Here is a 15,583-nt window from a genome sequence, read left to right as displayed (position 1 = left end):
GTTGTTTCAAAATGTTTTAATTGGAATCAGAATTTATGTGACAATTTGTTGTATTAGTGCGTACAATCATATGGTGTGACATGAAAATAATTGTATAAACTGACAATGGATTATACCTTTCTTAAGTTACTCACTTTATCAAAGTCATTTATCATAACTAAACTGTGATCCATTATAGTTTTGTGAAAATTAATTAAATTTGTGTATAATTTTCTAAAACATTGCTCAATGTGGGACCTATGCTGTCGGCCTTTCAACATATTTTCTATTTATTGTGACAAACCTTGCTAAAATGATAAAAATATTTGTGACTCTTGCTGATACTATTTTCTATGTATTACATGAATATTTTCAGGTTTTATCATTAATAAAGGTATGTTATTTTCACAATTTGGAATGTCACACCAAATTATATAGTGTCACACCATATGATAATGTCGCCATGTGTCAATGCAAACCATGTATTATCCTACTTATTGGTGAGTACTGATCACTCATATGGCAGGAAATATTTAACCACTCAAATGCTGGAAGGTAATATTCAAATTGTATTGATTTATTTGATATTTAACAATAAAACAATTTTTTTTAATATTGTATGAACCATATGAACATATGTTTGTGTATCAAATTTCATTTCAATTCAAAACTGGTCTGCAATATGTATTAATATAAGTAAAACAAACTATTTTTTTATATCATATGAACCGTGAACATACAGCGTAGCTGAGTGGATCCACAAATAAATCAGTTCATCTAGACTCCATTGTACATAAGCCAGTCAAATTTGGAGAGAGTAGCAAACCGACTGCCTTGCTGAGGTTGTGATAAGCCACAAACAATTTCCTGATCTTGATAATAAATGCAGTCTCGCCTATTTGGCCAGACAAAACTATTTTTGTCTCCACGATGTATTATGCAGTTCACCTGCAGCCCCTCCATACTTATGGCAACAATTTGTCCCACATTTGGTTTTCCCTCATACTTAATTAAGACAAACTGTCCTTCCGTGTATCCTTCATTGGAAATGGTGTCTGAATCCTCAGCTTGGGCCTCTCCAATTGATGCACTTGATTGGGCACATGCAAACAGCACCTGAGTAGAAGAACTTCAAAAGGACAGATGTATATGTCAGTGACACTATTGTCTGCAGTGATTGCAATAACTAGCTTCTACTCCATCAAATTGGGTTTGCCCAATTTACAAATATGTAGGATTTATACTGACTGGGCTTGGGGCTCTCTAGTGGGCAAGCTGGATGGAGAAGAAGGCACCTCCGTAGCAGAGCCACCATCACTTAAGTCAAAGAAAGAGATTTGTTTGTCAGGGAAATGTTTGTTTGCAGTGAAATGTTATCACCAGCATGTCCTAAAGTTAGCTAAATATGTTATACTCACTGGGCTCGGGAATCTGTAGTGGGCCAGCTAGGTTGGACAGAGGGCACTTCAGCTGATGGGCCACCACTTCAAAGTCAAAGGAAGAAAATCATGTATTTATTTATTATTGTAAAATGTAAATAATTTAATGGAAACTCATAATACTTACTCATCACTTGTCTTGTCACCTGGCACCTCATCAGGGAAAACATGGTCAAACTCAAGTTGGTGCAGCTTGTGACAGGTGCACATCACTGGATACTGGCAGAAACAACTAAGATCTCTGTACAATATCTTTCCTGGAGCAAAAGACAGAACTTGGTGTGTACTGCTGATTCCAGTCACTGGACGCACTGACGGAGGGAGCATTTCATCCATGGTGGAGATCTGCTCTTCTTCAATCCACATGATGGTGACATTTTCAGAAGACTTTTGTAAATACTCAGATCATATAATACAGATCCCTTGGTGTTTGTAGGTCACTGTCTCCGAGGACATATATATCTGCCTTACGCTTCAGCACTCCTCCCACACCGTCAGGTGCACCCTTCCCATGGGAACGCTCTGAAAAGTTCCAGGTGACCCTCTTGAATCCCCATGCATAGGGAAAGCTGCTCATGAGGAAGCAGTTTGATCGATTCCGGTACTGGGTTGCTGGCCCATCACTGAGGACATGCAGGGTGTCGATTGAATTTCCATGTCTTCTTCGGAAATCATCAGTAACTGGCTTGATGTGTGCCCACACGGCACGCTCATCGTGACGCAAGGACTGGGAAATGGTGGCATAGCACTGGGAGCCACTAACTGAGTAGGCAACTCCAGTATGCAATGTGGCCTGCTGCCTATTGCCACCGAAATGAAAGGCCTGAATTTCAGTGTTGAGTTTACATGCATATTTCTCTGAAAAGTCTATGTGTAAGACCATTTCATTAGCATAGATGTTCTCCTTGATGTGTCTGAACTGTTTCACCTGATGAAGCCAGTTTAACTGATGACTCGCAATTGCATTGAGCCTCTGGTTGAACAAACCAGTTAGCTCTCCTACTGTCCCCCTCTTCTTTTTCTTCACCCAGTTCTTGTAGCTTCTCTCTCCCACTCTCAGACCTTTCCTATTGGTCAGCGATTAGAAACAGACAGTTGTTGTTTACTTTTCTTTTCTTTTCCTCAGCAACTCCTCTCTCTTTGCAGGGTCTGAATTCAGTCTCTCCCTGTATCTCTTTGTCCTCTCTGCACTTGTCATCATTATCTGCCTCAAGTTGACAAAAGAAAAGGAAATGTATGGTTTGAGATGAAGACAACATTGTTTAGACTTAAACAGCATTCTGAGGTTTCTGTGAAGGGGTCTGCTGTGTCTGTCTGATGAACTAGAAATCTGTTTCACCGAATAAAACTAAACTAAACACAATCGATGGTGGATAATTACAGCTTTTATGTGATAATGGACCCGAATAAATGTTTAAAATGACAAAACATACATTGGACTTTGTTATTTATTGTTATATATGCAGGGAATTACAATTCATATCATATGGTGTGACATTCAAATCATATGGCGTGACAGGCAGACATGTCACACCATATGATGTTTTCTGCACTTAGCACAACCTTGAGTCTTGTAGCTACACATTAGCATACTAACAACATGCTAGCTATAACAAAGCAGCATAGATTTACATATAATTATGACAAAATAATAACATTTCTTTTGCATTTTTATAAAAAATGTGTCATACCAAAAGACATCTGGTAGTGGGACTTTTGTCAGAGTGCCAACAAGATCTGATTTATTGTAAATATAAAAATGATGACTCACCTCAGGTTGTACAGCAGCAATACACTGCTAGTTCTGTACAACATTGCTGAAGAAGGTCCTCTCCTTCCCAAGGGTGTCAAAACAGTTGCCCGTTCAAATATCCCAAAATAGTGTCACACCATATGATTTTGATTTGTGTGACAAAATCTTTTTGATTAGAACTGACTCAAAACATTATGCTTGGACTTTGAAAAGAGTAGGCTCACAAATAGACATCTGTATTATTTTTCTGTATTTTTTTGAGAATTTTTGCATTTTTTAGTTTTATAAAAGTTCTCACTTTGAGAAACAAGTGCCGGACAGTCACACCATATGAGTTTTGTTATGTTTGGTTGAAAATTCTGAAAAAATGAGTGATGAACTGTTTTAATGTTGAATATGTTCACATAAAGCATAATGTTCTGCACAATATTGAGAAGGTTTTTGGCAAATATATTTTTTATTCATACATGTTTGACACTGAAGACAGCAAAACTGCCATGTCACGTCATCCACCCGAGAGAGAGAGATGCGTGAGTGACAGAGACGGAGGATGAATGGCGATCGTAGCGGGCGGCGGCGCGACCGGAATTTGTTTTTGCATTTTGCATATTTTTTTACATTTTTTGAAATAGGCCTATAGAGAATGGCAACTGACGTCACAGCGACGTCATCGCGCAATGTATTGTGGGGAGTATCCGCCATATTGTGAGTCCACACAAGCCGGTAACCAAGCAACACACACTGTTTATGTCGTAAGTTAGACTGTATGAATTATTTATTTGAGCATGCTTAAAACTAGTTTAAAACAAGGTGGATTGTACAGAGACAAACTCCTACCGGACGCCAAGAAACGATATCTTGAAAAAATTTACTTTATTGGAAATGTCGATCCTTATGAGGTCCCAAAAGATCAGTGGATCCGCGACCCTGACGCCTTACCTCCCGTCACATTTCCTGATATTTTTACCTATTTTGTTTGTGGTGTTAGTGCCTATACCGCTGAGCAGTTTCGTAATTATAAGTCTCTGGAAGCCCACGTTCAGTTTACCAATGGTTGGGTACATGACCTGGAATGTTTTAAGTCTGTCAACTGTGAAAACACTGTCATCCGAACGAAGGTAAGTTACCAGATTTCTTTATTTTAGCATGTTTCTATAACCGGCAACGTTACAATGGTATTGGGCCATTTAGATTGTTTATTTGTCATTATACAAGACAGGGTTGTATACCGATAATTAAAAATAAATAAATAAATTAACGATTAAAACACTGTCGTCCGAACGAAGGTAACTTGACCAGCTTTCGATCTTTTAGCATAGTTGTAGACTACGACACCGGCAATAAGGTTGTGTATGTGTCATTGTACAGCACAAGCTTGTATAACGATACAAATAAATAAATAAAGCCTTAAACAAACAAAGTGTAACATTAGCGAAGTTTGAACGAAGTAGCGGCTGCTGCTTTTACAAGCGCTTCCGGTTGCAAAAGCAGAGAGAGAATACATTAACATTACAATATCCACCTGTTTTACAATATTCACATTTGTTTTGTCTTTGTTAAGGTCATGCACTCTCAGCACTGAATGAACCGCCTTTAAAGCCATGGGTGATCGTCAGCAGCAGTGGAAAGGTGGAGTGTGCACACTGTACATGTATGGCAGGAGTAGCGGAGACATGTACCCATGGAGGCGCTACTATTTTTTTTTTTTTTCACTTTGTTTTGTTGCGATCTGTTTTTTAAGAAACTTTTTTTCTATTTTTACTACTTTTGGTGCTGCGTACTGTCAATGTTTAAGAATTTCAGCCAGTGTTTTGCCATGGCTTCCGCTGTTTCCGGTGTCCAGTGTATTTGGTCTTCCACTGTTCTGAACTGACGCGATGGCAAGAGTGGGACGTGTTGGGTTTTTTCTCTAAGTATGTTATTGAGGAAGTCAAGGTTCTCTTGAATTCTGATGGGTAATCCTCTGTTGTAATTGACTAGTTGGAAATAAGCATTGGCCGATGGGAATGTAGATTTAATAACACCTTGCAGCCTTTCGATGGTTTTTCCAAGGATCGTGGGATTGCCCTGTTCCCTGTCGTTGAAGCCGAAATTCATTATTACCAGTTGGGTATCCGGGTTTGTGGTAGTCTTATTTTTGATAATATGGTACGCGTGCGCCAGCTTCGCTCCCAAGTAACTAACCACCTGAATTTGGTCGATGTTAATCCTTGGTAGACGGGACAGGTTTGAATCACCCAAAAAGAGGATGGGTCTCTTGGGTGTCAGGGACCAGTTGGTGTACTTATTTTGTTTGCAAACATGCCGTTCGAAGAGGCCGTAGGTCTGGGTGTCCGACCCGGTCTGGGGTTTGGGACAATGTGGTTCCCTAATTCCTGTTGAGCCACCCCGAGTCTGGGCTTCTTCTATGCTGGTTGTTATTTCTTTTGAATTAGCAGTCGACGTGTTAGGGGATTGGGTCTCCTCAGTGGGGTAGAAAATTTCCTCCTCCGATTCCCCCGTGGTAACTGTGTGGGATTTTATGTTTTCCTCCACCGATTTTCTTTGAGGCGGAGTCTTCTCTATTTTCTGCCGTTTCATTTGCTAATTTTCGGCGGGTACCCCCCACGTTGCCGGATGTGGTGGCTTCGGTCGGTTTCTCGAGGTTAAGTAAGTGGAGGCTACTTTTCGGATTCGTGGGAAAAAAACTGTCACCGACGTACCAGCATACTGGGTTTTGCCCAGCAATTTGAGCAAGATCACAGCTGAAGTGGGATACAAGATAGACTACACCTCATCTGCTAGGCAAAAAACAGTTCTTGACCAGAGCATAACAGCACCCTCCACTGTGCCAGGCATAAGGAGTCGTGCCAAAAAAAGGAAAATTCCCCTAGCTAAACTTGATGAGTTGTCACCCCTGCTTGGCACACTGCTGCAGCATAGCAAGGCTGTTGGTTTGTCAGGGATGGATAACTATTACACACTGTACACAGACACAGTACAGCCCTCTGCAGTGCCAGAGTCCCTTGCAACATCTCTGTATGATAAAATAATAGATTCCGATGAACTTTCAGCTATCCAACTACACTGTGAGAAATACAGGGATGCTGCAAATGTGACTGATGAGCAGGCATCAGCTATTGAGATGTGCACAAGACAACAGCATAAATCTTCTGCTTGGTATGCAAGTCGGACTGGAAGAATTACTGCCTCAAACATACATGCAGTCTTTGCCACCAGTATGGAAAAGCCAGCCCTGACTGTTATTAAAAAGGCGTGCAACCCACAACACACAGTGTCCACTGTACAAACCAGATGGGGTATAGCGCATGAGATTGATGCTCAAAAGACCTACCTTCACACCAGAGCCCTGCATCACACAAACCTGAAAGTCGAAGAGTGTGGTTTTATAATCAACCCCAGGTTTCCAGAAGTTGGAGCCTCTCCTGATGGACTTACAATGTATGATTGTTGTGGGAAAGGCTGCCTTGAAGTTAAGTGTCCCTTTAAATATAGATCATGCAGCATCAAACAGGCCTTAGAAACAAAGGACAAAGACTTCTGTCTCGAGTTGTCCTTTGAAAAGCTTCAGCTTAAGAAAACACATAGTTATTACACACAGACACAAATGCAAATCTTTGTTACTGGATCCAACCACTGTGACCTTGCTGTTTGGACTCTGGAGGACTTTGTTGTAGTACGGGTCTTTCCAGACCAGGAATTCTGGGATCTACGTCTACAGAAAGCACAAAAGTTATTTGAGAAAGTTTGCCTTCCAGAGCTTGTAGCCAAATATTACACAAAGAATACACCACAGGTTCTATAAGCTCACTTGCACAGCCATGTAGTTTGTTCTCAACATGATTGCACTGTATAGCCTATATGTATTAAGTTTGTTCTCAACATGATTGCTCTGTATATAAGAGATATATATTAAGTTTGTTCTCAACATGATTGCACTTTATATAATACATTATATTAAGTTTGTTCTCAACATGATTGCACTGTATATAATAGATATATATTAAGTTTGTTCTCAACATGATTGCACTTAATATAATACATTATATTAAGTTTGTCCTCAACATGATTGCACTTTATATAATACAATGTATTAAGTTTGTTCTCAACATGATTGCACTGTATATAATTATAGTTATATTATATATAGATGTGGTTGATATGTTGCAACAAGTTGTAAGCTTTTTTGTTGCAGTTTCTGAAGAGGATTACACAGACATGTTTACATTTATCGCTGGAAAAAGTCAACTAAATTTCCACCCCCAAAAAACTTGTTTTTGTACTTGCAAATTTCATTTTTATTAAACCAGTTTTTACAAATTCATATTGTGTCATCTGTTTTCAATAGAAGTATTTAAGTATACAAACTTGTCATCAAAACTAATATACGTCTACAACAGTAATATACATATTTACAACATTAAAATGAAACAGTTTTAACATGCACATTTTTTATTTTCATCTGGTTTTACAACCACACTGGGTCACATGTTTAGAAGTATACAGCAAGCATTTACTATCTTGTCAAGTGTCGTCTCCTCCCTCTCACATGGCAGTAAAAACTAATTAGTATTCTCGTATGTAACATTGTGTACTTGTTGCGCAGACTGCCAATCACCCTTTCAACATGAATCCTCAGGTGTGCTATCGCTCGTGTGTTTTCCACATTCTTAGCATCGAGTTGACGTCTTCCTTTAGTGAACGCAGGAACTTTGACCTCTGCACACATCATCCCCACACTATCCTTGATATCGAAGCCTCGATCAGCTAGCACTATGTCACCAGGTAACAGTTTGTTAAGAAGGCCACAGTTCTCAGTTATGTGCTTGTCAGAGGCACGCCCACCCCATTCCATGGAAATAAATGATATGGCACCTTGCGGTGTAATACCAATGAGGTATTTCATGGTGTGTGTACCTTTGTAATGTGAAAAGGCCTGTGCACGTGCCTTTAGATTTGATGGCCTTTCTGTGTGTATTTCAAACCAGTCGACTATAATAGCAACACGTTTCCCAAAAGCTTCCAAAAATTGATGTGGCATTTTAGCTTGTAAGCAATGCCTCTCTGGCCAGCACACCAATGGATTAAGCTGTGCATTCAAAACATCTAAAGGCAGTGGAAAGAGTTGTACATGAAACATTAAAGAGATGGGCAAGGTGCTGTACAGGAAGATCAAGCCTCAGACGTATGAGTGTCAACAAAAGCATTTGAAAGGATGACAACTTTTTGGTAACTGGCAGGAAAGCCTTAACATTGGTGAACAATGACAATAAAATGGCAAAGCATGGAATTCCTGTGTAGTACCTGACCTTATTATCGTTACCCTTTAAGAAGTCCTCATCCATCGTTCTCTTGTTCAGCTCACACCTAAGCTCCCTGTTCTCCTGCAACAGACGGTTGATTTCTGTACTGTTGCGCTCACAGAACTGACATTCTGTTCTTTGTCTCTTAACTGTTGTTTTATCTTCTGCCTGGTTTCCACCTTCCTCATCCTCTGCGGCTTCCACATCCGCCCATTCTCCACATTCATCTTCTACAGCTCCCACCTCTGCCTGGTCACCACCTCCCGCATCTGCTGCCAGATCTGCCTCGTCACCACCTCCCGCATCTGCTGCCACTTCTTCCTCTGCCTGGTCACCACCTCCTGCATCTGCTGCCACTTCTACCACTGCCTGGTCACCACCTCCCACATCTGCTGCCACTTCTGCCTCTGCCTGGTCACCACCTCCTGCATCTGCTGCCACTTCTGCCTCTGCCTGGTCACCACCTCCTGCATCTGCTGCCACTTCTACCTCTGCCTGGTCACCACCTCCCACATCTTCTGCCTCTGCCTGGTCACCACCTCCCACATCTTCTGCCTCTGCCTGGTCACCACCTCCCACATCTTCTGCCACTTCTACCTCTGCCTGGTCACCACCTCTTGCATCTGCTGCCACTTCTGCCTCTGCCTGGTCACCACCTCCTGCATCTGCTGCCACTTCTACCTCTGCCTGGTCACCACCTCCCACATCTTCTGCCTCTGCCTGGTCACCACCTCCCACATCTTCTGCCTCTGCCTGGTCACCACCTCCCGCATCTGCTGCCACTTCTGCCTCTGCCTGGTCACCACCTCCTGCATCTGCTGCCACTTCTGCCTCTGCCTGGTCACCACCTCCTGCATCTGCTGCCACTTCTGCCTCTGCCTGGTCACCACCTCCTGCATCTGCTGCCACTTCTACCTCTGCCTGGTCACCACCTCCCACATCTTCTGCCTCTGCCTGGTCACCACCTCCCACATCTTCTGCCTCTGCCTGGTCACCACCTCCCACATCTTCTGCCACTTCTACCTCTGCCTGGTCACCACCTCCTGCATCTGCTGCCACTTCTGCCTCTGCCTGGTCACCACCTCCTGCATCTGCTGCCACTTCTACCTCTGCCTGGTCACCACCTCCCACATCTTCTGCCTCTGCCTGGTCACCACCTCCCACATCTTCTGCCTCTGCCTGGTCACCACCTCCCGCATCTGCTGCCACTTCTGCCTCTGCCTGGTCACCACCTCCTGCATCTGCTGCCACTTCTGCCTCTGCCTGGTCACCACCTCCTGCATCTGCTGCCACTTCCACATCTGCCTGGTCACCACCTCCCACATCTTCTGCCTCTGCCTGGTCACCACCTCCTGCATCTGCTGCCACTTCTGCCTCTACCTGGTCACCACCTCCCACATCTTCTGCCTCTGCCTGGTCACCACCTCCTGCATCTGCTGCCACTTCTGCCTCTGCCTGGTCACCACCTCCTGCATCTGCTGCCACTTCTACCTCTGCCTGGTCACCACCTCCCACATCTTCTGCCTCTGCCTGGTCACCACCTCCCACATCTTCTGCCTCTGCCTGGTCACCACCTCCCGCATCTGCTGCCACTTCTGCCTCTGCCTGGTCACCACCTCCTGCATCTGCTGCCACTTCTGCCTCTGCCTGGTCACCACCTCCTGCATCTGCTGCCACTTCCACCTCTGCCTGGTCACCACCTCCCACATCTTCTGCCTCTGCCTGGTCACCACCTCCTGCATCTGCTGCCACTTCTGCCTCTACCTGGTCACCACCTCCCACATCTTCTGCCTCTGCCTGGTCACCACCTCCTGCATCTGCTGCCACTTCTGCCTCTGCCTGGTCACCACCTCCTGCATCTGCTGCCACTTCTGTCTCTGCCTGGTCACCACCTCCCACATCTTCTGCCACTTCTACCTCTGCCTGGTCACCACCTCCTGCATCTGCTGCCACTTCTGCCTCTGCCTGGTCACCACCTCCTGCATCTGCTGCCACTTCTACCTCTGCCTGGTCACCACCTCCTGCATCTGCTGCCACTTCTACCACTGCTTGGTCACCACCTCCTGCATCTGCTGCCACTTCTACCACTGCCTGGTCACCACCTCCCACATCTTCTGCCTCTGCCTGGTCACCACCTCCTGCATCTGCTGCCACTTCTGCCTCTACCTGGTCACCACCTCCCACATCTTCTGCCTCTGCCTGGTCACCACCTCCCACATCTTCTTCCTCTGCCTGGTCACCACCTCCCGCATCTGCTGCCACTTCTTCCTCTACCTGGTAACCACCTCCTGCATCTGCTGCCACTTCTGCCTCTGCCTGGTCATCACCTTCCTTTTCACCGTCGTCTCCTGCTACTGGCATGTTAATTTTCCCAGGTGCAGTGTTGGAGCCCAGTCAGGATTGGACTCATCCATTTCATATGCTGGTTTACCTTTAAGAAGACATCAATAAATAAATACAGAACAAAAAAAAAAAACTACTACAGTGAAACAACTTCTTTTTAAACAACATAGAAAATACATTTTAAGATACATATTAAAGAAATCACACATTATTTAACATTGAAATCATAATAAGAAATTTAAAATAGGAATGTTTACCAATACTTAACTAAATAACACAAACAAATCTTGTCCTAAATGTCACTGCCCAACATGTCAGCCCTTTCATGCCACCACAGTCAGTCCAATCACATTAAATATTATGCTATAAAAATGTCATATTTGAGATAATATTGATTAAAGGGGACCTATTATGCCCCTTTTCACAAGATGTGAAATAAGTTTAATACATTTTAGCTCAAAATACCCCACAGATAATTTTTTACAGCATGTTTAAATCGTCACTTTTTGTACTGTGTCTCCTTTAAATGCTAATGAGCTGCAGGTTCACGGCACAGGGGGCGAAGCCTAACCAGCTCACGCTCAGTGAACAATCTCAACTCACGGAAAGATGATAATATCAAAACAGAAACTCACAGTAACGGTGTTCATTTCGACTCGGACAATAATGCCTACAGAGTCAGAGAATATATGATGTATGGAGTTGGAATGGGTATAGTTTAGTTTAATTACGGTTATAACCTATGTGTTATTGATTGTAGCCAATTAATACTATTAATACAAGCCTGCTGTAGGACCATGGCTGAATGATGACACAAAATATACTGATGAGTTTAATAAAGTTTATTGTATGCAGTGTTGGGGAAGTTACTTTTAAAAAGTAGTGTAACTCGTTACTCGTTACTTCTTTAAAAAAGTAATCCGTTACTTTACTTAGTTACCCCATATAGAAAGTAACTTTTTACGTTACTCATTACTTTTACGTTACTTTTATGTTGCTTGACTTTGGGCAGAACCCAATATCTGTTCCTAAATGTGTAGGCCTACATAAAGTTCTACTATGCATAATGCCATATATAATGCCATAAATGCATAATGCATTTATCAAAATTTTTAATATTTATGAAGAAATGCCGGTTAATGGATAGGCATTTGCATGGGCGGCGCTAGGGAGGGGCTAGAAAGAAAGCCCCCAAGAAAGACCAAAGCACCCCGTTCGCACCCCCAAAAATCATTTCTGGAAGTAATTATATTCAGGCTGTATTCTATGGAAGTCCTGAACCGCATGGTGAAGAAAAAAAAAGAAAACTTATCTTGTTATTTAGACATAATAAGGGGACATTCTAATCTGCATTAAGCCAAATTAAGCGTTCTTATAATGGTTTTCTATGGGAGGAAAATGCTTAACGTGTAAGTAAACACGTTGCGTTCATATTCTGGGCTCATCTGATTTTTTGTACATAGTATAGCCTACTTTATTATGATTTTAGTATCATAATGATTAATAAATGCACGCACAATTATCCATGAACTTGATAAATGTTGCAGATATGTTTTACTATGCACGTAAACAAATGCCTTTCAACTTATGTGTGCAAAATTCAGAATTAAATGAATGTGCAGCAATATACAAATAGAGAGTCTGTAGGCCTACTATAGCCTACGTGTTGTAGCTAAATAAGCGCATTTAGTTTCATATTTGTTAAAATATTATAATGTTATATTTTTCCATCTATGCTGATTATGAAAAGTGAACAGCGCGAGTAAGATGGATGCGCAATATATCGGGAGACATTGAGTCAATCAGACATGATTTTGACCACTTCATTAAGTTTTGTTTTGAAGAAAGCCTTTCTTTAAAGCGAATTTCGTTTTCTATAAATTGTATCTTAATTTTAATCAATTTTTTATCAACCAAATGCCTGCAAGTAAGAAGCAAATATAGGAGACAATATAATCATGGAAGCGCCGGCGTGGTCACTTGCATTGCACGTGAACTGGAGCATCTCATTATAAATTAACCGAAAGTCAACGTATAGAATTTAAGCTTGAAATGTCTTTAAACGAAACAATTCAAAACGAAAAGAAATAGGCTACTCTCTGATTATGTAATCCATTATGTGCATCTCTCTCTCTCTGGGACGTTCACTACGGAGATGGCGATCGCGGTCAAATCTATCAAATGACGGAGATCGCTGTCAAATCCCAGGGACAGATAATCTGTCCCTGGGGAAAGTAACGTTGCGCCGAATTGAAAAAGGAACTGCGTTTCGTTACCAAATTTTCAGTAGTAGCACGTTACACTACTTTTTACCCGAAAAAGTAGTTACGTTACTGTAACGCGTTACTTTGTAACGCGTTACACACAACACTGATTGTATGTCACACAAAAGAATAAGCGTCAGTTTTGCTCCACAAAATCACTGTAAGAGCTGAGTAAACACAGTAAAAGAAGTGTTTAGGTACATAAACAAATTTCGGTAGAGTTGAGGGAGCATTTATCAAAGACAAAATGAACCCACCTCGTCTTCAGCGGGTGGCTCAGATTTCAGGAGTAAATAGAGAGAGCTATGTGAATGAATACATCCAGCCACAACACCTTCAATGCTTGGGAGACATTCTCATTAGTGCAGCAATGGCGGATGTGTACAACTGGCTGTGAACTCGATCAGGGCGGGTCTAAGTTAAAACGGCAATGTCTGTCAACACTCGTGGGCGGGGCCTGTGGCTTTAGTGACATCACTAAAGTCACATTCTGAAAACAGGTCGTTGGGAGACACTGCTTATGATTTATGGGGATTTTAAAAAAAAGGAGTGAGTGGATTTTTATCACTGTAGGGTGGTTGTGTACACACACTGCCAACACACATTTATGTCCAAACAACTTACAAAAGTGAATTTTGCATAATAGGTCCCCTTTAATTCATTTTTTAACTGTGTAGATGAAGGTGGTGGTATATGAGTCATTCTACGAAACGGGTGCCATTTTCACATTGCAATTTTCCAAAGTTTCATTAAAGCTGCTGTCCGTAACTTTTTTTTAAGTTAAAAATAATCCAAATTAATTATTTAAAAAAAAACATCTTCAGCCAGTGTTAAAAACTATCTGCTTGCCATAGCTAGATTCAAAACGGTTAGCTTGTAATAATGATTTTAATTCCAGTGGTACTGGTGGGTTTCTCGCGGGAAATTCGAGCATGTCTTTGCGTCATTACGTCACATCCGTACACATAAAGAAGGATTTTCGGCAAGCCGGCAATACTGCGCGTGACGAGATGTAGAGATAGGCTTTTCTCGCAGCACTTTACATGATTAAACTTATGGCGGATCCAGAAAGATCCAGACAACAATCATCAGTGTCAACTGGAGATTAACCAGTTATAAAACCCAAAAGACTTCGTACTTCAGATTTAAGGTGGAAAGAGAAAGAAACCGTCTCATGTGAACACAAGGATACACACCGGTGGGGCTTTTGAAAGGTGCGTGAACTCACGAAGGGGTTCGAAACGGAAGAAGAGACGGCTTTTTCTGCTGAACAAGTAAGACATTTCAATAGTTCAATCGTGTAACAGTACGTTTTCTTAATTCACACAGTTATGGAGTTTCCTTTGTTGTGCCTTTCTCGTTTAGCTATTATGGAGAATATGAATTCTGAACTACACAGGTAATCATAAAACACATTAAATAACGTTAGTCACGCAATGCTGATGTTATTAACATGAACAATTTGAGAACAAAGTAGGCTATGATTTGCACGGTTGCTGTAAATCGCGCTGATTAAATCTAACGATCGCTTGTCATGCCGAATGCTTTTCCCCCCTTAGTTGATCAGAACAAAAATGGATGTTACTTACTTGTTCAGAAGACATTTTCCGGTGAAAATTCTTATGTTGGTCAAACTTTCCAAATGTGAATCTGTGATTCTGTATGACAGTATCCACACAGCGCGGTGACTGACAGCAGCACTCGCCTCAAAACACTGTGTTCATCCGCGCTGTTTCATGCCGATTTACATCCCACGTAAAGATGATAATTCCGCGAATCACTGCAGTTACAGATTTCGAACAGAGATTTAAGAACTAACTTTTTTTTTTTTTACTTACAACTTTAAAGGTTCTCTAAGCGATCCTGGGTGACGTCACTTCTTGTTGACGTTCGAACTATTGTCAAACAAAACGGAGGCTAGCTAGACCCTCCCTCCTCCTCATCTGCACACTAACCTCCCAAACCACACCCCCAAACCCTTCTTGTCGGTCATTGGCTGGAACAGTTTATTATGTTTCGTGGAGCGGGTCGCCGCGGTTTGTTTTTGTTGCTGTTTGTGGAGCCTGGGCTGTCTACAGAGATCGCGTTTCTTTACAGTATGTTCAGGGGACAGGCAGCCAGCGGATAGTGAGGAGATGTTTGCTGTATGTGACAAAAAATGTTTTGGCCTAAAAAACGCGTGACATCGCTTAGAGCACCTTTAAGGATATGTTAATCCTCCAAAAAAAACATTTTCCCACATCAGGCACAAAATCCTTAATAATATTATCCTTTTTATTCAGGCAAGGGAGTCTTTCTTGTACCACCCCGTCACGGACAATATGTGTGCCAGTAGAGTAGAAAAAAAAGAAATGTGTTTTTTAAATCTAATGTTTTCCTAATAGTAAAATGTCCCTTTTTTGTAAACCATCAATAGAAAGTCTGTAATTTAATCCATTTTTTTTTCATAGTTTTTTATCTTGAAATGTGAATTCGACATTTTAATGGCCTCATTGTTTGTAC

General features: G+C 41.9%; 1 protein-coding gene across 1 annotated transcript; it reads right to left on the bottom strand.

The window, feature by feature from the left end:
- Nucleotides 1–295: 295 nt before the first annotated feature.
- Nucleotides 296–1,810, bottom strand: LOC130100257 (uncharacterized). The gene is made up of 4 exons (XM_056265636.1): nt 1,546–1,810; nt 1,398–1,463; nt 1,228–1,296; nt 296–1,108 (listed from the first exon to the last, which is right to left on the bottom strand). Exons 1-4 carry the CDS (start codon nt 1,782–1,784, stop codon nt 757–759), a joined length of 726 nt encoding a protein of 241 aa, XP_056121611.1. The 5' UTR covers nt 1,785–1,810; the 3' UTR covers nt 296–756.
- Between the last annotated feature and the right edge of the window lie 13,773 nt (nt 1,811–15,583).

Source organism: Rhinichthys klamathensis, unplaced genomic scaffold, assembly GCF_029890125.1.
Source record: "Rhinichthys klamathensis goyatoka isolate OS25496 unplaced genomic scaffold, OSU_Roscu_1.1 h1tg000011l_1, whole genome shotgun sequence".
Classification (NCBI taxonomy): domain Eukaryota; kingdom Metazoa; phylum Chordata; class Actinopteri; order Cypriniformes; family Leuciscidae; genus Rhinichthys; species Rhinichthys klamathensis.
Note: the sequence above shows the minus strand (reverse complement) of the source record. Positions and strands in the feature narration are given on the sequence as shown.